Raw genomic sequence first — 26,354 nt, 5'->3', positions numbered from 1 at the left:
ACGCTCTGATTACTGATAATTTATCAATTCCCTTTCCTGCTGCAGACTTCCAGGCAACAACCACCTGGCTCAGGGTATAAGAAGTAGTCCTTATCATGAATGGAACTACTTTGGGTACACAAAACCGAACTCTCCCCAGCTGTGGTGGTCCTTAACCATGGCCTTCTCTGAACCATAACCACAATGGGGGGACACACCAAGCCCAGTGAGACTCGTACATCATCTGTGCAGGTTGAGGGTATATCAGAATCATCAGTGCTCCTGGAACATGACTCAAGGCAAATCCAAGTGCAAGGTGACAAACTGGACTTGATCCTGTTGGTGATCGACTCAACCAAAGAGCCGAAGACTGATTCCATAGTGAAAGACCTCAGCTTACTCCAGGATGTCCAGAGGAACATCTCAGAAAATATCAGAACAAATTAATAAAGCTGATATGGCCCACAGCGAACTGAAACCAATGACACTGAGTCATGATAAATAGTTGCAGGACAGAAAGGAGAGGGTATTTTACCTGATATATTGGGCTGAAGGGGCAGAAGGGAGAGCCAGAAGGCAAAATAGTCATATTTTGGACCTACCTGAGAAGTCTGAAGGAAAATATATGCTGACATTCCTCAACAAGAATTGGCAGAGTAAGGCCTTTCATCCTTTTACACACTGGAGAGAACCCACTAGGTCCCAGTGAGGATGCTCCACCTGGGGCCCCCGAGTCCCACTGTGGCCCGTGTTTTGAACTGCAGAGAACGGCACTTGATCATCAAGCCAGAGAAAAGGGGGATGTCAATGTAGACAATTTCGAAGTAATGACCTTTCTAGATTATACAGCTGTATAACAACAATGGGCATTGTTTACAGATGTCAAGTGCAGACTCTACAGCATGAATCTAAAAGACCACCTAAACAGGCCCAGAGGATGAATCACCATTGTACATAGAGATACCATCAACTGCACCACCTCTTCTAAACCTGGAACAAACTACATGAAACACCTCAACTTTAAAATACAAATCACTGCCACTTCACCTTGGGTGGACCCCTGGTTTACGCCCCCCGAACTAACATTGCTAGCAACATTACTGACTTCATCACCTCACTACTCCTCAACTCCAGCACGTCCATCCTCTTAGGAGACCTCACTTTCCATCTAAAAGACATGACTGACCCCAACTCAGCTACCCTTCTTGACAACCCAAGAAACATGGCACTAACCCAATGTGTAACAGAGCCACCCATACCACCAGACATATCCTTGATCCCGTCTTCACATCATTCAACAACATCACAATCAACACAACCAGATCTGTCACCTGGACCAACCATGCTACAATCAGTTTTACAATCAACATCCATCAACTTAGAAGAAACCCCAAAGGGGGTCTGACATTCCAAAACTAGAACAACCTATCAGAAGCAGATTGTACATCCTCCCTGCACTATAGAAAATTGAAACTCACTGGCCTGCTGGAACATGACATCAAAATCCTCAAAAGGTGGATCACCAACTGTGCTGACACTTTAACGCCCACGAAACAAAGCCACACAGCAAAAACTAGATCACAATTCAGCTGGTATACAAAGACCTCAGAATGGCCAAGCAACACCTTATACAACTATGGAGACCCAGCCAAAGAGAAGTGCAAAAAGACACTTCGAAGTCACCCAGAGAAGATACCACCATCTAATCTGAGAAACTAAAAAGAAAGCCCAAGTCAAATGAATAAAAGCTAGCTCCAACACCAGCAAAGAAACCTTCACAATCGTCAAGAACTTCACCACACCCACGACTGCCACCAGCAACATCAGCCCCACCCAAGATCTGTGTAACAACCTATCGAACTACATGTGGAGAAAGATCACAACCATATACAGCAACTTCACCCCACAACCAGACCCTCTGACTCTCACCAGAAGTCTCCCATTGACGAAGGCAGATAACATAATCACCACATGGGACACCATCAGCACAGATAAAACCACAACTACCATGAGGACCAAACAATGCAGGGGCCCCTTGATTTCCTGCCCCACCACACCATCGACAAAGGAGCAACACCTATCTGTGAGCTCCTCACCCCTATCCTCAACAACTCCATCAATGCAGTCACCTTTCCAGAACCATGGAAACGTGCTGCTGTCAATGTATTACTACAGAAACCCTGCACTTACCCAACTAAATGCGCCAACTTACATCTCTACATTCCCACCCTGCCATTGTCTTGGAAAAAGCCATCAACAATCACCTCTTGGACCACATTACCAATTAGAATCTTCTCAACGCCACACAATCAGGATTTATATCCAACTGCAGCACTGAAACCACCCTCAGAGCAGCATTCCATGACATCCGGATGAACGGGGGGAATCACAGCCTTCATCCTCTTAGATCTATGAGCAGCCTTCGACACCGTCTCCCATACCACTCCAATCAGTCAACCTCACAAACCAGGCATCCAGGGACAGCTCAGGTGGTTCTGCTCCTGCCTCATTTGAAGAACCCAAATCGTCAATATGACCCCTTACTTTCATCTGAAGCATGGAACATCATCTGTAGAGTTCCACATGTCTCCTTGCTCAGACCTGATGCTCTTCAGGGCCTACATGACTCACACTGGCCAACATCATAAGGACTCACAACATAAACATCCTCGCATACGCCGACAACGAGACTGATACTGTCGTCCTCGGACAAACCACCCAATACCTGGAACAAGTTTACTGCATGCATGACCAAAGTAGCCACCTGGATGAAATCCAACTGCCTCAAAACAACCTCGGAACAAGACTAAAGTGGTGTCTTCATGAAAGACCCCTCACTATGGGACACCACCTGGTGGCCAACAGACCTCCTTAGACACACCCCCTACACCTTGCTCACAAGCAAGAAACCTTGGAATAGTTATGGACAATAAACTGTTATGGTTGTCAAAGTCAACGCCGTGGCTGTGTACTGCTTTAACACCGTAAAGATGCTGAAGAAAATCTTCATTTGGCTACCAGACAACACCCGGAACACAATCATCCAAGCCCTCATCGCTAGCAGTCTAGACTATGAGACTTGTTTGAGTAAGCCCTCTAGGATTGGCCTCACACAATGGCTAAATAGCACCTGAATATAGTGGCAATTCCTCCACTAAGGCAGAGGAGCATTGCCCCACTGGTAATTCAGCAGTGCACAAAAGAAAAAGAAAATGATAATAACATAACATTATTATAATAAAAAATCAGGAGTTTCAAATAGCGTGAACTTGACACGAAGGTATCAGGTATCAAAGCGCTTTACATGGGCACCAGTTGCGTTACATGAAGACACATTAATTTTTGTTAGGCACGGGGAGATTAAGTTCTGTTTTGTGTTCTGTGGAGTTTTGTCGTTCTTCCACGACAAAATCGCAGACATCCACAACAGCTTCGACAACCAACCCGGAGACCAACCCACCCAACCTTCTGCCATACCTTCACCCCCCTTGAACATCCTCAACGACTGGAACCCAATCTCCACTGAAGACACCATCCGCCTGATGAACTCCATCCACTCAGGATCCCCCACAGACCCTTGCCCTCACCACATCTTCAACAAAGCAGACTCCATCATAGCACCACACCTCCGAGACGTCATCAACTGCTCCCTCAACTCCGCCACCTTCCCGGAAAGCTGGAAACACGCAGAACTCAGCGTCCTTCTGAAAAAACCCACAGCTGACCCCACCGAACTCAAAAACTACCGCCCCATCTCGCTCCTTCCATTCCCGGCCAAAGTCATCGAGAAAGCTATCAACAACCAGCTCGCCGCCTTCCTCGAAACCAACAAATCCCTCGACTCCTCACAGTCCGGCTTCCGAGCCAAACACAGCACTGAGACCGCACTCATCGCAGCAACAGACGGCATTCGTACTCTACTGGACAATGGTGACACCGTCGCCCTCATCCTCCTCGACCTCTCCGCAGCCTTCGACACAGTCTGTCATAGCACCCTGCTACAACGCCTCAGAAACATCGGAATCCAAGGAAAAGCACTGGAATGGATTACTTCGTTCCTTACCGGAAGAACTCAGAGAGACCGCTTTCCACCATTCAAGTCAGAGGCCACTGAAGTCATCTGCGGCGTGCCACAAGGATCGTCACTCAGCCCCACCCTCTTCAACGTAGACATGAGCCCCCTCGCGGCCATCGCACGCCAACACAATCTCAACATCATCTCCTACGCTGATGACACTCAACTGATCCTCTCGCTCACCAACGACCCGAACACCGCCAAAACCAACCTACATGAAGGAATGAAAGAAGTAGCCGAGTGGATGAAGCACAGCCGTCTGAAACTGAACTCAGATAAAACAGAAGTCCTTATCCTAGGTACCTCCCCCTCCGCCTGGGACGACTCTTGGTGGCCAGAGGCCCTTGGAAAAGCACCCATCCCGACGGACCACGCACGGAACCTGGGCGTCATCCTGGACTCCTCACTCTCAATGAACAGACAAGTCAACGCCGTTTCATCATCTTGCTTCAACATTCTTCGCATGCTCAAAAAAACATTTCGCTGGATCCCAACCGAAACTAGAAAAACGGTCACCCACGCACTGGTCACGAGCCGCCTGGACTACGGAAACACCCTATACGCCGGTACCACCGCAAAACTCCAGAAAAAACTCCAACGCATCCAGAACGCTTCAGCCAGGCTCATACTAGACATCCCGCGTAAAGAACACATTTCCGGTCACCTGAAAAACCTCCATTGGCTCCCCGTCAATAAGAGGATTACATTCCGCCTCCTAACCCACGCACACAAAGCACTGTACAAACTCGGACCCGAATGCCTCAACACACGACTTTCCTTCTACACCCCCTCCCGTCAGCTACGATCCTCCAACCAAGCCATTGCTACTGTACCTCGCATCAACAAAACCACCATGGGAGGAAGATCCTTCTCCTACCTGGCAGCTAAAACCTGGAACACACTTCCCACTCACCTTCGCCTCACTCAGAACCACCTAGCATTCAGAAAGCAACTTAAAACTTGGATATTCGACAAATAATTCCCCTCCCTTCTTCAAGTGCCTTGAGACCCTCTGGGTATGTAGCGCGCTATATAAATTATTTGACTTGACTTGACTTGACAGCATGTTGCACGTCCTTGCCGAGACAAAACCGGTTCCCCAGATTTTAGGTTGACTGCCCTAGTCGTTAAGCCACATCCTCCGCTCCAATTTTCTTTTTCTTTGTGGAGCTCGGAGCCAGGTGGGGCTGAGCTAGGCTCCTTGACGCCAAACAGAGGGAGGAGTAGTTTACACTCCTCTAAGTGCACATGACAGTGTGTCTGGCCCTTATTCCTTGGCATGTTCTCCATTGGGCTGTGTTGCCCCCGTGGATAACATGCCCAGCCTCCCCAGGCACAGCCTGCGCGTCCAAAGAGGATGCTCAGACCAATCACAGCACTGCTCCTGCAGCGTTGTGAAGGAGAGCCCGGAAACCTGGGTGCCTCCGGTGCTTCTTGCAGCTTGAGAGGAAGAGGACGGAGGAGATGCGTGGGGTAGCGCAGCGGCAAAGGAAAAGGTAAGTTACTTTTTTTTTTAATGGAACCCCAGACCAACCCTCCCCTGCCCCACCACCCCCGTTCCGATGCGGCCACCACTGCCTGAATAACCTAACAGGTGACAAGTGCCCCGTAAAATACCTATAACATAGCAGCACTCCACATCCAATGTGAATGTGAAAGTGCAATAGCAGCTGCACAGATTATTTTTTTTTGCTGCCTTGCATTACTATGAGGTCGTTTTCTAGTGCAAAGCACGTTTTATGCTGGAAAGTTTATCCAAAAATAACATTTTGCACAGGTTTGAGCCACTTTTGTGATGCAAACCCAGTACAGAAATGTGTATATGTCTGAGCCTCGGTGTTCTTTGAAAGAGATGTGCAAATAATTGTTTTGCTCTACTCCAAATTTCTGAGAAGTTTCCTGTTCTTTGATCTTCAAAAAAGTTGTGTACTAATTAGCCTTTCTTCACTTTAGCTCTTTAAATCTTGTTCTGCTGAAAACATTTCAAACTAGTAGCACCCACTGAAACAGTCCACAAAATGCGATTACCTCTGCTAGTATTTATATTTCGTACTCGAAAATGTATGCAGAATATTTCACTGCAAGTTTACATTTTGCAGAGCTTTTCTTTGCACAATTAATAGTAGTGTGAAGGAGAGAACCAAGGCCCTCATTTTTTACCACTTTCTGCAGACATATTCAATTAACGTTTTCCTGGTGAAATGTATATTCGGAAAACTAGGGGTGCGGTAATACTGCATATCTCAGAATGCCGCTTAGTATGGTAAATCCAATTTCCACCTAAACCAGTAATTCTGGGATACTAGAAGTGAGATTCTAACTTTTTTTTGCAAAAGTGTATGTGGAACACAGGATGCTCACACAACATAAATTGTCATAAAGTCGCAATTTGTAAGTGGATGTCCCGAAGCAAAAACTTTCCAAAGTTCACGAATTTGCCCCTTTTTTACAGACATTTGAAAAAAAGAAAATATCTTGGCTACTTCTTGGTTAAAACTGATATGACTTCTTCATTATAGGATAACATATGATAGATGCAAGAGGTAAGATGAAGCTTTCTTACAGTCAGCGGGGAAATAATCACTTTTTCCCAATATGTTTCGACGGAGCATACATGGAAATGCCTTCAGTGAAAGGAAGGTTGGCAAAGGTGGCTCGCTTACAGAGACTTACAGCTATCAGTGCTTAAAGGAGCTTATTGTTCAGTGGTGAATGAGTAACCCAGCCTAGATGAAACTTGTCAACTCTGTTCACCAAGAAGCTCTCGGTTCCTCTAATTGGATTATCACTAGGCACTTATTATATGGTTGCTACCTGGAGGGGCGGGGGTTACCCTCCTTCATTATTTCTCTGAACTTTGCTTCTTGCTTACCTGGCTGTACTTCGGCCTTTGGTTTCAGACGAGCTACGCACGTCAGGGAGCTGGACAGATAAACAGCTCTTTCAGAAGCCGCTCTGGAAAAGGGCTCAGAGAAGCAACACTCCAACTCTAAAATGTCGGAAGACACAAAGATGGAATCTCTTGGGATGAAGGAGAAGGTCGGTCTTGCTAATAATGGGTTTATTGCAGATGAAGGTTTAGAGGAGAAGGAGGGAGAAGGCAGCTGCCCGGCCGAGCTCCCTGAAACCTGCACACTTGCCATCCAGGAGGCCGCACCGCAGCCACCGGGCTCTGCCATCTTGAAGCCCTACGCCGGGATGCCAAAGGAGGTCCTGCTTCAGTTCTCCTCCCAGGCGCGCTACAGGGTGACGAGGGAGGTCATCTTCTGGCTCATCATCGGTGGCACCCTGGTGATTATCGGGGCGACCATTGCCATCATAGCCTTGTCTCCCAAATGTCTCGTCTGGTGGCAAGCGAGCCCCATCTACCAGGTCTACCCAAGATCCTTCAAGGACAGCGACATGGACGGCAGCGGGGATCTGAAAGGTAGACGCAATGCACGCGCGCGTTTCTGGTAGAAGACAATCAACAGTTTTATTGCAAACATTCTGAGGCAGATTTTTTAATGTGGCTATTGCATGCACAGAACCTTAGAGAAACATTTCGGATAGCTGAAGGCTGTGTTTCAGCTGTTTGACAAAAATCTCTGCAAATTAATTATTATTTAAGTTAGAAAATGAGCAAAGAAAAAAACAAATCGCAGGTCTTTGTACCTACGAATCTCTTGCATCCCATAAGTTGCACGTAGTGTTTTATGACAAAGCAAATTTGTATGAAAGTAAATGTTACCTATAAATTCATTTAAAGAAACTCTTCCATTTACATGTAATTGTATCGCCCTTGGTCACGTTCTCTAGACATAATAGTGCTTTAGTGTAATCCAATTTTAATGTGAAGTAACTGAAAATTATTGGCCACTTTATCTGCAAAGAAAACCATACCATAGTTACCTAATGAGACTAGTTGCAAGAAGGCAACCTCTAAAATAATGAAGGTGGGTGGGAAATCTTGACAACTCAATTTTCAGATTTAATTCTAACCATCTGTAATTAAAAATCAAAAAAGCACTAGAAACGTTTGTTATCTACAAAACAGAACTTTGTAGAGTTTTCTTGCTTTCACCCATGTTCCCGCCCTCACCTCTAAACTTAGTATTGTGGAAAATCCTGTGTACTTACTCCCATCTATGGAGGTAAATAAGCATACATGCTAATGTTATGACTCAGGATCCGGGATTAACACATGTAGATGGCCTTTTGCACACCTCACCTCAATGTGATTGAGGTGCACACAAAAAATTGCAGTATCAGGCTCGTAGCATTTCATCCAAATTGCTTTGCATATATATATATATATATATATATATATATATATATATATATATATATATATATATATATATATATATTCACTGAAAAAACATAAGTTTCACACCAGTTATAGTTAGGAATTAGCATTTAAAAAACCTATTAAATTCACTGAAAAAACCATAGGTTTCACACCAGTTATAGTTACCTGGAAATTTTACTGACATAAAACCATTGAAATTCCCACGTTATAGTTAGTTGGACTCACTATAACTTGCGCGTGCAATGCACTGCTGATGACGTCACATATTACATCACTCATGACATGGTCAGTGACATCACTCATGACATCACTGATGACACCATCCAGTGAATGTGTGTCTTTCTGAAAAATAAATATGTTTTATATATGTATATGTAAAGGTCGATGGAAGAATAAATATTTAAGTGTCTAAAAGGAGGTTTTTTTAAAAAAAAATTGATTGGTTAACTGGCTAATTAAGTGTATCTTAGTGAATACATATATTAGCGAGTAATGTTTAAATACTTAAATATATGTATCAGTGTTTCACTTTGTGTATAAGTGGCTGCATGGGTTGGTGAGTAGCTACATGTGTGTGTATATGGGTTATTAGATTTTTTTTAGTATCAGTATGAGTGTCTGTATGGTTTGGTGGGGGTATTACTTAGCACATAGATGCATCAATGACTGACTCACTGTTTGTATGTGTCTTGAAGACAGCATATGTGCAGGACTGTATGGGTGGATGAGTGTGTATATGTGTGTGTTAGTGAGTGAAAGCCTGCCTCACTAGTGTCTTTATGAGTAACTACATATGTTTTAATCCAGTATATGTGAGTATTGATGTATATAAGTGAGTATATGTGAGAGTGAGAGATTGTAAGAGTTCCTGTTTAAATATGTATGTGTTTCTATAAGTGATTGTTTAAGAGAGTAAGTATGTGTAAGTTTCCTTAGAAGTAAGGTGATAGTGTGTGTATAGTTGTATATGCAAATAAATGGATGTTCAATAGTATATTTGCATGTGTTAGTATGTGTAAGTAACTTTTGGATGGCTGTCGGTGTGTAACAGGATGTATAGGTGTATCACTACATATGATGAGTGAGTATATGTATGAGTGACTATATAGAACTGTTGGTGAATGAGTGGATGTGTATATAAATGCTGGAATTATAGATTTGGTTGTTGTAACTGGTATGGGTATCTGCATTGTTTTGAAAATTTTAGTTTGTATTTTTGAATATGTGTTTCAAGGTTTACATTACAGTGAAAGGAGGTCTGTCACTCTGTCACAAGGATGGTATCATCAGTGATGTCATGAGTGATGTCACTGACCATGTCATGAGTGATGTAATATGTGACGTCATCAGCAGTGCATTGCACGCGCAAGTTATAGTGAGTCCAACTAACTATAACGTGGGAATTTCAATGGTTTTATGTCAGTAAAATTTCCAGGTAACTATAACTGGTGTGAAACCTATGGTTTTTTCAGTGAATTTAATAGGTTTTTTAAATGCTAATTCCTAACTATAACTGGTGTGAAACCTATGGTTTTTTCAGTGAATTTCAAAGGCTTTTTTAATGCTAATTCCTAACTATAACTGGTGTGAAACCTATGATTTTTACAGTGAATTTAATAGATTTTTTAAATGCTAATTCCTAACTATAAGTCTCACTTTATAAGTACATTGGGCTACATTGGGCTACATTTGGGCTACATTTCGGCTCTAACATATATATAGCCAATGTGGCCCAATATATATTTTTTTAAAGTTAATTTTCTTAAAAACCACTTGAGCATATATCTTGAGACATAGCAAAGGCACATCGGGCTACAAGTCCCTTCAATTTTGCAATGTTTTTTTTTTATATATATTTTTTTATTTTATTTTTTTTGCATCAGAGCGCTCCCGGTGCACGCCCTGGGGAGCGCAACGGAAAGCGTACTATTATGAAGCGCCCCGGAGCGTGCCCCGGGGAGTGTCCCATAAGTGCCATTTTCGTGAACGAAAACATGATCGTGACGTATCGCGTAGCCGCGTCCACGTGATACGCACGGCGTAAGCGCACCCGGAAGCACTCGAGCGAATACGATCGCGCAACGTAATCTTCTGACGCGCTTACGTGACGCGACCCGGGGCGCGCCCCGGGAAGCGCCCCGGGGCGCGTAGCGTAAGCGCGTCGGGTCATTTGACCTGAAAATAACACTTTTCATTGGTTCATAACAGTTTTGGTTTCATAATAATGAAACCCCTGGTCATGTGACCTAAAATTAACACTTTTCATTGGTTCAGGATATTTTTTTTTTCCAAATGATGAAAGCCCACACCTTTTTTCCTTATTCTACCTTTTTGCTTTGAGAGAGGAAGACCTGTACTTATATCTGTCGAAAATGGCTACATTAGCTGCAGCTGCTGGATCTTCTGGACCACCACCCCCACCACCACCACCACCACAAGGACCTCCACAACTTCACAGTGGTGGAGATCAAGAACAGAGGAGGATGAGGACGAGGAGGAGAGTAGATTCGTCCGAGAGGACAACATAACCTACAAGCCAAAAGAGCACATCATATGGCAATTTTTTTCTATCCCGAGTGACAAAAAAAAGTAAATGCACCTAAAGCAACCTGCTTTATCTGTCATCAGGAGCTGTCAAGGGGGACTACCAACAAGAAATACTCCTTCGGCAACCACACAATGATTAGGCATATGCTTAGAAAGCATCCCAATAACTATTCTAGGGCAGAGGTCAGGGAACTGGCCAAAAACCCTGTCCAATCTTCTGCCAGCACCTCCCAAACTACTGTTTTCACCCCATCAGGACCGGAAGTTAGGGAGACATGCTCCATCATACAAACCAACTTTTCAAATTTTGAAATGGTTTGTAAATTTTGTGGTCAAACAATTTGCTATGGTGAGCAATGCATCACACTTATAAATCGTGCTTGGGAAAACCACAAGTGCCAAAGGAAATATTAATTTGTTGCACTTTTTTTTTTCTCCTGTTGAGCCCTTTTGAAATGCCTGTTTTTTGTTTCTCCCCTTAAAAAATACAAAAAAACAAAAAATGTTCAGAAAAACCAAAAAAAGAAAAAAAAAGTTAAAACCCCCCCAAAAAAATATAAAGCAACAAAAAGAATAAAAAAAACAGTTCTTTTCAGAACTACCTCCCATTTATATAAAATGACTTAAAATTTTAAACTCTGCCATTCTCTTTTCTCCCCGGTGCGCTCCCCGGTGCGCGTACCGGGCGCTCCCCCGCGCAAATCGAAATTTTTTTTTTTTTTTGCCCCGCGGGGCCCTTTTATAGCCCCCACATGAAACCTAGGGGGGTCAGGGGGGTCTACTCTGCCCCCTAATGGTCTTTTCCCCCTTTGTTTTGGCCACCTCTTGTGTCTCGATCATACCGAGACACAAGATGGCAGCCGCTCCGGACCGTTAGGAATGTTTACAGACACCCGAAAGCCAATCAGCTTTCTGTGCGCAAGTCGCGTAGCGCGCCCGGAGCGCTCCCCGGAGCGCGTTCCGGGGGCGCTGCCATAGATATATATATTTTTTTGAACCTAAATTACTCAAAATCCACTGGAGCACATATCTTGAGACATAGCAAAGGCACATCGGGCTACCAGTCCCTACAATTTTGCCAAGATTGGTGGAAATCCATTCAGCCGTTCGGGCTAAAAGTGAGGTCGACCGCCCTATGGAAATTAACATGGGGAAAACGCGTTTTGGGACCCCCCTTTTATCTCAGCCCCTGCTTGACGCATCCCCCCCAAACTTTCAGGGAAGGACCGGAGCTCGAAGAGGCCATTTTGAGGACATTTTCGTGCAATTTCGTCAACCAGCGCCAAAGTTATTCCAAATAGAATTTTGAGATTTAACATTGAAAAAAATCCTAACTATAACTACCTACTGGCGACTGCCAGTAGGTAATATATATATATATATATATATATATATATATATATATATATATATATATATATATATATATATATATATATATATATATATATATATATTCATCATATTAATTTCAGGAGGTTGAAAGGCTGAGTGGAGCTGGGATTTACACTTTCCATCACTTTCATTCACAAAGATATAACAGCAGTGAGAACCTCACTGAGCTATTTCACATGTTCTTCATAATGCTTTTATTGCAAGTAAGCTTAAATAAACAAACTCTGTACATTAAGGCCCGCCTAAAGCGGCATAGGGCACGATTTACAAAGATTCGGAATGAGTGCTTAAATCTAAGCCTCATAGTTTCAAACCCGTAATTGGCATTGGTTTGTACATTTTAGAGGATTTACCAAAAATACCCTGGAATACACTGGGAAATGTTTGCAAGTCAATGATTACCTCTCAGTCCTGTGCCCTTTTTATGATATTTTGTGTAGTACACGCTTAAGCCTTCATAACTTTTTCTACAAACAATATCCCCACCAAATTTCTGTCATGTTTTCCCCACCTATTGGGGATTCTAAAAAAAACCAACAGGGTTTATGGTATTTCCTGGAAGGAATCAAGAAATTAGTCAAAATGTAGCAACATTTTGATTGTTTGGTAATTGGAAAATAGTGCTGTATAATAAAGTGTATGTTGTTTCTGAAAATGACATAAGCAAAAGGATTGCTGTGCTAAGCGCACCCTTTTCCCAGGCTTCAGGAATTGTTAGAAAAAATTCTTCACCACAGTGTTTGCAATTTTCTGAGTGGTAGTTAATATTTCCAATTTTCTGAGTGTGCTACCAATGTGCAGTTTGTGGGGGGAAAGAGACATGAAACTCATTGTTAAGCCTAGAATGCTAGACACATCTGCAAAGTAGTCAACATTTTGAATTCAGCAAGAGGATATATATGCAAATTGCTTTTATTTTTCTTGAAAGAAACTAATTGTTGAAATAAAAAACGAATTAAAGTAGCTAGAAAGAATAGAAATAGGGGACAGTGTTTTCATCTGCCATTATTAGCCACCATAACCGATCTACAAAAGTAATATTCTGTTATGTCTTCCAGCCTCTTTTGGTCACATAGATATGTAATGTTTATTGTTGTAAATAAACATGGGATTCCCAGAGTCATCAACAAAGCTGAAGATTATAATATCATTGCAATGTGCAGCGACTATTTATCAATTTATATAGTAAAATCGAATTAATGAAAAATGGGCATGAAGGAAAAGCTATGCTTTTTCTAAATGTGCCCACAAACCTGAGTGTAGCAATAGTGGCTTTGTACAGCTGTGAATTTGGGTGTTACCCTTAATGTCATGTGATGTAGAGAACATTTTACAAAATGTGCTCTTTCTTGAAGTCAACAATGGATAAGTAACAAATATTGCACTAATCTGCATTCCCATACTTCATCTGACAAAAATTTTACCCATATTTGGTATGTAGGCATATCACCCAAGGTTCCAAACTGCAACTTGGAGACAGCAAGAATTTTCCTTCGAATTTAAGTATTTCTCTGGAGGAATGTAGCTGTGATATTTAGGCCAGCGGTCACCTGTATTCAGGGAAAACTACTAAACGCCAGACATTTCTTAAAACTAGTCACATGGGTGAGTCCTGGGCGGTCGGGCTTACATGGATCCTTCCAATTATTCTTACACAGTATGCCCTATAAACATCAAACTTCAACTACAATAAGGCATTTTCCTTACATTTCTGAAAAGTTCAGTTTTGTAATCTGTAAAGATCTTCCAAAATCCTACCACTCAGAGCTACACTCTTCTCTTGATAAAAAACAGTACACCTCTTATGTGGGTGGGCTATTAACCTCTGACAAAAAGGCCCTGAAATACCCCATGGAAGGATAAAAGTAATAAGCTGTTTGTAGGCATAGTATTGATGCCTGCACTGTATTCTGAATAAGAAAACATGCTGGGATTAATGCAAGCCACCCACTCTGGATTCCCCTAGCTCTTCAGTGTTCAGAAAAGCCCAGGGTCTCCATGGGAGGTGGATTTTTTTTGGCTTGCTCATATCTTTAGTGCCATTCAACAAACCTTTACGAAACTTTCCAAACAAATCTTTTCACCTCAGCTCCTTTCTGGAAAGATCTATCAAAAGGGGACTAGAAAAAGGGGGATCACAAAACGTTTTTTCCCTGTTCATTTTTCCAAAGGAACTTCAGGCACAGCTACAGCCCAAACAGCTGAACGGATTTACTCCAAATATGGCAGAGAGCTGGGTATTGGTCCAGAAAGAGCTTTTTTTTGTCTAAATCCATTCAGTAGTTTTTGAGCAATTAATGCTCAAAAACTTTGTATTTATCATGCTGCGGAGGATCCGAAGAGCTGACTGAGAGATCTTATTGCCTGCCGCCACAACCACAAAGATGTGATGGCAGCCATCTTGGGACTCAGGACTCAGCCTTGAGTCCTGGAAAAATGCAAAAAAAAAGACATAAGGGTGCAGGGTAAGGAAACCATGACCCCCTAGGCCTAGTGGTGGGGTTAACAAATATGTTTAAAACTAATTTTTTCCACAATTTTGTGAAGAATCTTCAAATTTGAGGTAAAATTCAAAATTGTAGGTTCCTGCATGTTTGAAAAAATACCTCCCTGAGTGTGCTGGGGTGGGGAAGCATAACACATTTTTTTCTTTAGGGGGAGCGCAGCATGTGGCCCTGAACCCCATCCCCCAAGGCCAACATCATATTAAAGGGGAGGAGGCACACAGTCCCCCCTCCCTGAGTCTAAAAAGGCACAAGGGAATCCATCCCTGGGGCAATATAAAAAATTAAGGGGAGGGGGTGCGCAGCCACATGCCCCAAGCCTGAAGAGGCACTGGGGACTCCGTCCTCCAGTTCCACGATTCACTAGAAGGGTAAGGCCAGAGATGCATGCGTGGCAGGGATTGGCTTTACGTATGGTAATAATATATTACTTTAAGTTAATAAACCCCTGGAAATTCACTGAAAAAATTAAAGGTTAAAGTGATGTTATAGTTAGATGATGATGTCAGTTAAAAAATGGTGTTTTAAACATACAAAACCACGGAAATTCACCAGTTATAATTATTTCAAGTAACTATAACTCGTGCCCTAAGGTAAGTATAACTCGCACCCTTACCATGTACTGCTAATTATCTGACATATTACATCACTCATGGCATCTTCCATGATATCATTGGTAATATCATTGCACCATTTGCAATGAAATTACTGATGAGAAAACTGTGCATGGCGAAACACTACCCTAACTATAATTACCCAGTGGTGACGGCCACTGGGTAAAATATTTATATATATATATATATATATATATATATATATATATATATATATATATATATATATATATATATATATATATATATATATATATATTTTTTTTTTGTTTGTTTGTTTGTTTTTTCAGCAGTTCGTGCTTGGCAGGTAGAAAAGAAGTTTTGCTCATGAAACTATTAACACGGTCGCCCTTTGCCGTGACAAGAGGAGCACCACCTTCTGTTACATTCTTATATGTTATGTTCCTTTAAGCTATTGGAATGTCAACATGTCCATGATCTATGCTAGAATGCTCTGTGGTCACTTTTGAAGGTTGCTACGTGCTGTGAACATCTAAGGGTTTATTTTCCTTCAATTAAACCTCTTCTTATGAAATACCTTTGCCTGTGTTTCCTACTTTTAAAAGTGGCGACGAGGGAGGAAACAACCCATCATCCTGTGACCCTGCGATGTTCTTACAAGATTTTTATTTTCGTCTTTAAAAAAAAAAAGTAAACGAAACCTTCAACTGCAACTGACTAAAGAACAGATTCATTTTTTCACGTTAACAAGGACTGCTTCAACTACGTCTCATTCGGATTCATGAATTCATATTTCATGTGAGTAAACTCGTTTTCGTTGTACTTGTGGTTGTATAAACATTGCAGAGCGCATCGACTCTACTCTACTAAAAAAAAAGACACGCTATTAAAGACAAACGTGACACTCTTTTAAAGACAAGCGTTGAGTAAGCGTTAGCGTTGAGTAAACGTTGTGATAAAGCGGCAGAAAAAGCACTTAACAAAGCGTTTCAGACGACGCCTACTTGCATTTTTTTTAAATTTTGGATACCGTTGGTGCTCGTGAGTGCGCTGCAGTCGGCGTTGGATTGATGCATCATTCGAGTTGTTTTTCCTCGCGTTGCTGAGCGCGCTGAGGCCGGCGTTCCAGCGGCGACATCTTGAGCTTCACCAACTACGCACGACGTTTTGCAATGCATTGTGGGTCATGCTGTGCATTCTGGGACATGCTTCCTTAGCAACCACGCCGCATTCAATGTAAATTAACTATTTCTTCGTTTTCAAGCCGTTTTTAAGCTTTTGAACTCGATTTAACTCTTAATTCATCTTCGATTATAAAAAAAAAAATGAAAGAAGAAAACCAACTACATTCTAGACAACGGTGACTACTTTTATTTTGTTAATTTTTTTTTTTTTCTCTCTTCAACTGTTATATTGTTATTTATTATTATTTGATTTGTTAACATGGAAACCAATACAATTTTGGCTCCACCAAACTTCTTACAGGATCCAGGTGTTCCTCCTATGAATTGGGAGGATTGGCGTGAGTCTTTTGAGACATATTTGGAAGCTATTGGTGGAGAAGTATTTGTAGCTTCACGCAAATTAGCGCTTCTCAAACATAGTCTTGGTGTAGAAGGTAGAAAAGTGTTAAAAACATTACCTATACAATCCAATAGTGTTCCTAAGGCATGTGTAGTTGGAGAGGATGATCACAGTGATGAAGAAATTGTATTTGATTGTTCAAAGATTGAGACATTTTCTTCTGATGAATATCTTGATTCCTTAAATGCTTTAGAGGAAAATTTTGGCAAAAAAAACAAGCATTGTTGTAGAAAGACATAAATTCTTCTCAAGAGCACAATTACCAGGTGAATCTGTAGAACAGTATGTTAATATTTTGAGAAGATTAGCAGTTACTTGCAAGTTTAAAGATTTACATGAAGAGATTATAAGAGACCAATTCATTAATAGAACCAGTAATACAAAAATTCAAGAGAAATTATTCTATTTAAAAGATCCATCTCTTCATAAAACCATTTCAATTGCCAGAAGAGTTGAAAATAATTCCCATTATGTTAAGGAATTGGGTGCACATAGCAAAGACTCTAAGTTTTCTGATAGCAAAGAATCCAGTGGGGTATGCACCATAGTTAATAACAAACCAAAATCTTTTGATAATAGATATAACACTAAACGTGATGTTAGAACTAAACCTCGAACATTTTCCGGTGGTAATAAAAACACCACGTTGTATAACAAACCATCTTCTAACAAGACACAAAATTTTAACAAACAGTTTTGCTTCAGATGTGGTAATGCAAGACATACTTCTGAAAATTCTTGGTGTCCTGCATCAAATGTAACGTGTTTTAAGTGTAACAAGACTGGCCATTTTGCCAAAATGTGTAGATCTGACAATCCTAATGCATGGAAAAATTCTGTCAATTTTGTTGCTCAACCTATTTGTTCTGATAGTGACAGTGACATTGAAGTCATGGCAATTTGGAATGAGGTTAATCATATTTCTGATGAAATTCAACCTCCCAAGTGTGAAGTTACGATTAATTGTCATAAATTATTTCTTTGGGCAGATTCTTGTTCCTTATACACTATCATCGACAAAAACATGTGGGAAACTTGTGGTAAACCCGATCTTTCATGTTCTCCAAAAACTCCTGTAGGTTATTTGGGCATCAAATTACCTGCGATTAGATGTTTTACATCCGAAATCATTTTCAAAGACAGGGACACTTCTGGAATTGTGTATGTTGTAGAAAAAGGCAGAGCTTTATTAGGATGGAAAGAACTTTGGAATTTGGGAATGACTCTTGATCCCAACCATCCTGATCAAGTTTTATTATCTCCTAATTGGCACAAAAAATATTCTGATGAAGTTATGGTAACTCAAGAAGATGCAAGTTTAGAATGGCATAAAAAATTTCCAGATTTGTTCAGTTCAAAGTTGGGGTGTCTTAAAAAATTTGAGCATCGCATTATCCTTAAATCTGACTCTATACCGGTTGTCCATAAGGTGCGCAATGTTCCTTTCGTGTTGAGATCACAACTTAAAGTTGAACTTGATCGTTTATGTCAACAAAACATTATAGAACCTATCGAAGCATCTGATTGGCTTAGTCCAGTAGTTTTGGCGCGAAAACCCAATGGCAAATTGCGCATGTGTGTTGATTTAAGAGACCTAAACAAGAACATTTGGGTAGATTGCTACCCCTTACCCAAGATTAATGAGATGGTGGCATCAGTTAGGGATGCTAAGTATTTTTCGTCGATTGACTTATCAAACGCTTACCATCAGATAAAATTACACCCAGAATCTCGCCATTTAACATCCTTTGTCACTCCTGAGGGGGCCTTTCAATTTTTAAGGATGCCTTTTGGATTATCCTCTGCATCAGCTGTTTTCCAAAGGGTTATGAGTAAAGTTCTTGAAGGCATACCCAACATGTTAGTTTTTCAAGATGATGTACTTGTGTGGGCGGACAGTAAAACTGTCCATGACGAAACTCTAAATATTGTGTTACACAAACTTCAATGTGCCGGTTTGACTGTTGCTGCTGAAAAGTGCAAGTTTGCTACCAATGAAATTGAATACTTGGGGCACACGTTGTCAGTGGAGGGGGTTAGACCTAAAAAGAATTTATTGGATGCCGTAAAGAATGCTCCATCTCCATCTGATAAAGACCAACTCCGTTCCTTTTTAGGACTTGCGGAGTACTATTCTAAATTTGTGCCAAATTTTGCTTCCAAAGTTTTCTGTTTAAGACTCTTAATGAAGAAAGGTGCCAAGTTCGTGTGGAGTGCGGAATGTCAGTCTGTTTTTGAGGATGTAAAAAGAAACATAATAGATGCCGTCGCACTTAAACCTTTTGATCCCAACAAAAAGTCAATCATCGTTGTTGACTCAAGTGCATATGGATTAGGAGCTGTGTTAATGCAAGGTAAAGATAAATTGGAATGGGTTGTAGCTTTTGAGTCCCGTACTTTGAAGGGTGCTGAACCTTCATATTCAGTCATTGAGAAAGAAGCTTTGGCTTGTTTTTGGGGAGTAAATTATTTTAGGAATTATGTTTGGGGCACTAATTTTGAACTGAGGACTGACCACAAACCCCTTGTGGATATATTCTCAACTAAAGGTGCTGGTAGGGCGACTCCTAGAATTGCGAAATGGCTTTACAAATTACAAGAGTATGATTTCTCAATGAAATATGTACCAGGCATTAAAAATGTTAATGCTGATTGTTTATCTCGTCTTCCTATTTGTGGTGAAGACTCTGTCTTGGGTCAAGATGAGGATTGGTCTATAGCTTCCGTAGAAGAAATTTGCAATGGTGCCATTGATGAAACGGAATGGAAAAAAGCTGTTCAAGATGATCTTGTTTTAAAGGAAGTTATAGTGCGATTATCTTCACCATGCAATACTTTCTCATGGAGTAATTGTGAATTGTCTGAATATAAAACTGTGTGGCCAGAACTCTCTTATGATATGGATGCGGGTATTGTTAGGAGAGCAGACAAACTTGTTGTACCATCTAGTTTACGTGACAGGTTATTAGACCTTGTCCACGTGGGACACTCAGGTATGTCCGGCATGAAAAGAAGATGTAGGTGTGATTTCTGGTGGCCAGGTATGGATAAGGATGTGGAAAGGCGTGTTAGGAATTGTACGGCATGCACATGCAGTGATAAATCTCACATTTCCCAAGAATCCAACATCAGTCCTGTCTTGTTTCCAGACAGAACATGGCAAAGATTAGCTATGGACATTTGTGGTCCGTTCAGCATTGGTAATATTGCTGGAAAATTTGCCATTGTTTTAATGGATTATTACAGCAAATGGCCTGAAGTAGCATTTGTGAGGGAGATTAAGGCGTCTAACATAGTCAATTTTTGTGATGAGTTGTTCCATGGAGAGGGTTTTCCTGAAACCATCACTACTGACAATGGCCCACAATTTATTGCTAGTGAGTTTCAAAACTATTTACGCTTATGTGGTGTGAAACACATTACTACTGCTGTTTACTGTCCTAGAGAAAACGGTATGGTTGAGAGGTTCAACCGCGTATTAAAAGAATGCATACAGTTGGCTACGATTGATGGTGCTGATTGTAAGGTTGCAGTCAAAGACATGATTTGGAGTTATCGTAATACTCCACATTCTGCAACCTTGGTATCACCTTTTCACCTTCTCAAGGGACGTTCTGCTAACAATAAAGTAACTCCCGCATGGATGCTCAAAACTGTTTCTGGTCAGGTTCAAAAAGAAAGTTTAAATGATAGAATGTATGTTTATCAACAGAAGTATGTGATGAGACACAACAGTAAACTCAAGAAATCAGGAAAATCTTTCCATGTTGGTGATATGGTCAGGACTTCTCGTTTTGGTTTGTCAAAAGATGGTTCTTCCAAGTGGTCTCATCCGAAGAAGGTGTTGGAAGTGATGGGTAATTGTGTGCTTTTGGATGACGGTCGGAAATGGAATTTTTGTAACATTGTTTTGTGCAATGAACTAGAACGGAATTTGTGGTTGAACAAGAACAACAATACTTCTGTTTCCGTACCAAAATCTAATGCTACTATGCCACCTAATCCTTCCACTATTCCTGCAGTTTCCCCGTGTAATGTCCAACAAATGTCTTCCAATTTGGTTAAGGTGGATGTTCCGAGTTCAAGAAGGTTATCTGGAAGAATTATTGTAAAACCCAGCAAGCTCAATGATTATATGTTATATTCTTAATTGTTTTTTTTTATTTTTGGAAGGGGAGATGTGTTACATTCTTATATGTTATGTTCCTTTAAGCTATTGGAATGTCAACATGTCCATGATCTATGCTAGAATGCTCTGTGGTCACTTTTGAAGGTTGCTACGTGCTGTGAACATCTAAGGGTTTATTTTCCTTCAATTAAACCTCTTCTTATGAACTACCTTTGCCTGTGTTTCCTACTTTTAAAACCTTCCCTTTCCAATTGGATGTTAATTCGAAGGAGAAGGGGCCGCAGCAGAAAAACTTATTTTCTACCTGCCAAGCACGAACTGCCGATGGGAACAAACAGCATGCAGAATTTACTTTTGCCTTACTCAAAGGAAATAAATATTGCCTATAAAACAGGGGTGGGAGCCCACTTAGGGAGTTAAAGTACCTTTACTGCATTATGGACTACAAATACCAGCGTAATGCTGTATACCTTGAATAAGCCATGCCCACTGAAGCGCCCGTTTTTGTAATAAAGGACAGGAGATGAAGTTGCAGTGAAGATTGTTTTTCTTCCCCCTGTGCACAGTCCATGATGAAGGGGCGTTTTGCCTTGAAACGCGTCGGACAGAGACACCAAACAATTAAGGTCAGAACTGCATGCTTTGAAAGGCACGAAAACCGGATGGCTGGCAGTCCATCGTGTGACCTCTTAAAAGCTTGAGGGCTTTGCTCATGAAACATATATATATATACACATTATTATTATTTTTTTATTGAAAAAAACAAATGTTAAAGTGACCTTATAGTCAGGAATTGTAATAATAGCATTACATTACATAAAAAAACATAGAAATTAACTGGATTAAACAAAACTTAACTCCTTGGACGTGTATGGAATTCCCGTGCAGTGTGGGCGAATTCCATGCGCGCGCGATTCAGACGGCCCGGCCGTCTGGCACTCACGCCCACCGGGACGTTAGACGGCCGGGGGTCATCCGACACATGGAAAGGGTTAAAGGGACGGTATAGTTAGATGAAAACATAATGTTCTAAACTAACAGAACTACTGACATTGTCTAGTTATAGTTTTGTCAAGTAACCATAACTTAAGCCCTGATGGAAACGTAACTTGTGCCCTCGCCATGTACTGTTTCTACTTTTGCAAATTACAATACTCATGACATGTTCAATGACTACATTGATAACATTCCTAATGACATCTGAAAGGACATCAGGAATAACAACACTGTGCATAGATGCAAGTGTATTAATCTTTTTTTGGTATTTCTTTTTAAGTGGGTGCCCACCTTTGGCACCCACAACATATCCAAATGTTGAGAGCACAGAAGGGAGCTCCGAGGAGCCTGCAGCCCCTGTTGGCTCCTCAGCCAGCACCCATAGTGGGTGCCATCTGGAGCTGGCTATTTTGTTTAAAAGTGGATGCCCTGGTTTCCACCCGTGGCACCCACAAAAGTTTTTAATTGTTGGGCACTGCAGGGAGAGCCCCAAGGCTCCAGCCGACCCAGCTGGCTCCCCAGCAAGGCACCCAAAGGCGGCTATTTTGTTTGAAAGTGGGTGTCCCAGTGCCCGCACAAGGTATCCACAAAAGCGTTAATCGTTGGGGGTGCAGGGGAACCACAAGGCCACCACATCCCCAGACGGCTCCCGAGGCAGAACCCACTATGTTGCTGACAGGAGCCAACTCTTTGACTTTGCTTCCACTCTGGCGAGAGCAGCATTTTTCTTTGCTCCTGCGTAAGTGAGAGCAAAGTTGTGTTCCCTGCCTGGGAGAGTACAGATTATGGTCGCTTGGTTTCATTCTCAAAGGCAAGTAATTGCAGTGTCCCTGGGGTTGGGATTCCCGGGACAGTGCAGAGGTCATCTGGCCCCAGGGAATTCGCTCCCTGGGGCTGGTGTTGAGATCAGGAAGGGAGCCACATGCCCCCAGCCCCAAAATTGAAATAATGGCCCCGAAGGGATGGGGTCCCTGGGATCGAAGTCCCTGGGGCTACAAGAAGGCTCATGGAGAGGTGGCCGCACAGTGCCCTTCCCAATAATTAAGCTATTGGCCCGAGGGTAACATCGCCCGTGCCTCAAGAAGGCTTGGGTGAGGGAGCCGAGTGGCCCCTTCCCCAGTCAAATAAATAAGCGCTAACCTCCAGGCCATGGCCCAATCCGGGGACTTTTTTTGAAAACACACAGGATCTTCCATGCATTCGTGTTGCTTTTAAAAAAAATAAAGTTTTTGGCCCAAGGGGGAGGGGGGTTTCAAAGGTGTGTGTGTGTATACATATATATACAAACCAATGTGTCCTTTTTGGATACTGAAGTCTATGTCTGCAATAACAAACTAGAGACTAGACTTTTTAGAAAAAACACTGCTGGAATGACATCCTCCATGCAGATAGTGCACACCCATCCCACCTTATCATGAGCATACCCTATGGCGAGATGTTACGCCTGAGAAGAGTATGCAGTAATGACAACGATTTACATTTAGCCCAGGAAGTCAATAAGATCAGATTCCTGGAAAGGGGCTACTCTAGTCAGGTCATCGATAAGGCAAGAATAAAATCTGTGTTAGTTAGCCGAAATGACTTACCTATGAAATATAATACCAATGCTGTGTCCAATACATCTACCATTCCTGAATGCACTGTGACCAATCAGGTCATACCCTTCAGAATCATTGTAGGTTACAACAAACAACACAGAGAGTTACGTCGTATCAATAACAGTAATTGGCCAATTATTTTAAATGATCCTGTTATTGGCGGTACACTCCCTAAGAAAGCATCTATCACATTTAGCCGGGCTCCCTCGATGAAGGATAGGTTGTTTAACACCAGCCCGGAAGTAATTGAAAAAACGACTTATTTGCAAACCAATAGTGTTTTTTTTAAATGTAATACCTGCAAATCATGTACCCACAGGAGAAACAAAAAAACATACAATGATGATTTTAGCTCCAAAGAACATCGGATTAGTAAGGTACTCACTTGCAAGACGGAGTACGCAATCTATATTTTAGAGTGTCCATGTTCGCTCAGATACGTAGGTAGCACTAAGTACGCAGTACACAAGCGTATCCTACAGCATCTGTGCGCCATTATTAACCAAGATAATACATATCCAGTGGCAAGGCACTTCAGAGAACACCATCAAAGTGATAGCAAAGGTCTTAAATTCTATGTGATAGATGCAGTCAGCGCAAGCCGACGGGGATGAAACAGAGAATCCAAACTTCGCAAGTTGGAAACTAAATACATATTGCAGCTCGATACCAAACAGCCAGGGGGGCTAAACCTTAAGAAACATTTACATACTAGTCTGTATTAATAAAAACTAGTTTGGACACAGTTGATAATCTGACAACAAGTCTCCGTTACAGTAGACAATGATTCAAAGAGGTTTTTAACTTTTTGTTTTTTATTTATTGTTTTAATGGCAATTTTGGTTTAATATACACTTCCCCTACTGTTTACAGCCACCAGTCTTATCGCTGCCGACCAACATAGTAACATCGAATATATTTCTATGCAAGAATCAACTGCAAAATTATGGCAAATGACTGAAAGCAGAGAAAACTGTTGGTCCAGGTTTTGTGGCTGTTACCTACGCTGAATCTTATAAGATGTACCCAGGAGAGTGAATTTACGGTGATGCAGAGTGATTCACTCAATTACATATTGGTCTATGAAGAGGGGAAGCTGCCAGTGAGAAGGGGCAAGCACTGGGGAGGACCTGCTCCTAAATTGCATTGCCGTGAGGGGAACGGCTGTTGTGCCCATAGCGCCAGTATCCTGACCGCCGCGAGGGCAAGGGACTACATCCCCCAGGTGCCCCGGCGAGCGGGTGACGTCAGCGGAGCGCCTGGAGGCACGGGTTAAACTGTGGAGAGCCGAGCGCTCTGTGGGAAGCTGCCAGTGAGGAGGGGCAAGCACTGGGGAGGACCTGCTCCTAAATTGCATTGCCGTGAGGAGAACGGCTGTTGTGCCCATAGCGCCAGTATCCTGACCGCCGCGAGGGCAAGGGACTACATCCCCCAGGTGCCCCGGCGGGCGGGTGACGTCAGCGGAGCGCCCGGAGGCGCGGGTTAAACTGTGGAGAGCCGAGCGCTCTGTGGGAAGCTGCCAGTGAGGAGGGGCAAGCACTGGAGAGGACCTGCTCCTAAATTGCATTGCCGTGAGGGGAACGGCTGTTGTGCCCATAGCGCCAGTATCCTGACCGCCGCGAGGGCAAGGGACTACATCCCCCAGGTGCCCCGGCGGGCGGGTGACGTCAGCGGAGTGCCTGGAGGCGCGGGTTAAACTGTGGAGACCCTCTCGCATTGCGAGTCGCGCGCGGGAGCGTCCGGGCTAAGCCCGGGCAAAGGGCGGGCCCTCCGAGGCACGAGGTGGACGGGACGGACCACCTCTCTTGGCTTCACAATAAAAGAAGGTATAGTACTTCATACCATTTACAGACTATCCATGGACTTTTTGGGTTCTCCCTAAATAGACACTATCTTTTGAACATACTCCATTATTCAGCGAAATAGATATTGATGACCGTCGCCAACCCCTCGATACAATGAAATCCCTGTCACATACCCCCGATAGATTGCAAAACATGTCCTACTGGGAGGAACTAAACGCTCTGTGCGGGACTAAGTTTGTTCCAGTAATATCCCCTTCCCCCGTAAAAGGCCTTAGCATCGACACTCTCGCTGACAGACCTTGTGAAACTTCCCTACCACCCAAGAAGGACAGCAGCCAGGCTATTGCACTGTCACAGGGCCGAAGTGCGAAAAGGAAGCACGACGGGGTAAATGACTACGAACTTCAATCCAAAATACAAAAACTCTGTATTGATCCCCCATCGCCTGTCATAAACTCCATCATATCCAGGGGGACGCTGAAAGTTTGGATGATAAAGTATCATCGCCTCAATTGCAAATACTGCCCCAGCTCGAACTGTTGTTAAGATCTGTAATAGTACCCTTGCTAGAACAAATTAACATTCTAGGGGATAGGCTGACAAGTATAGAGACAGCTATTAAAGCCAACTCTCCACCCGTTATAAAGATGGCAATACCCAATTGTTCCATTCCACCAACTGCACCTGAAGTGCCTATGCCAATTGACACAACAAAAACTGTTCCAACTGAAAGACAATCTCCCAGCATGTTACCTCTAACTGCTACCAAAATCGCCCACAAGCCTTTGTTTAATACAAGAAAAAATGTCCCGATTGAAAGACAACCTCCCAAGAGTCAACCCCCACTTGTCATTAAAATTGCCCCTAAACCTGTGT

At 42.3% G+C, this 26,354-nt stretch overlaps 1 protein-coding gene across 1 annotated transcript in view; it reads left to right on the top strand.

Moving 5' to 3' along the window:
- Window positions 1–6,924: 6,924 nt before the first annotated feature.
- The window catches only part of SLC3A1 (solute carrier family 3 member 1), a 118,687-nt gene continuing 99,257 nt past the window's right edge, over window positions 6,925–26,354 (top strand). The window contains exon 1 of the mRNA XM_086927793.1: window positions 6,925–7,481. Within this exon, the coding sequence (XP_086783919.1) occupies window positions 7,049–7,481 (433 nt within the window). The 5' untranslated portion in view covers window positions 6,925–7,048. The remainder of the gene's footprint in view (window positions 7,482–26,354) is intronic.

Source organism: Lissotriton vulgaris, chromosome 6 (genome assembly GCF_964263255.1).
Source record: "Lissotriton vulgaris chromosome 6, aLisVul1.2, whole genome shotgun sequence".
Classification (NCBI taxonomy): Eukaryota; Metazoa; Chordata; class Amphibia; order Caudata; family Salamandridae; genus Lissotriton; species Lissotriton vulgaris.
Note: the sequence above shows the minus strand (reverse complement) of the source record. Positions and strands in the feature narration are given on the sequence as shown.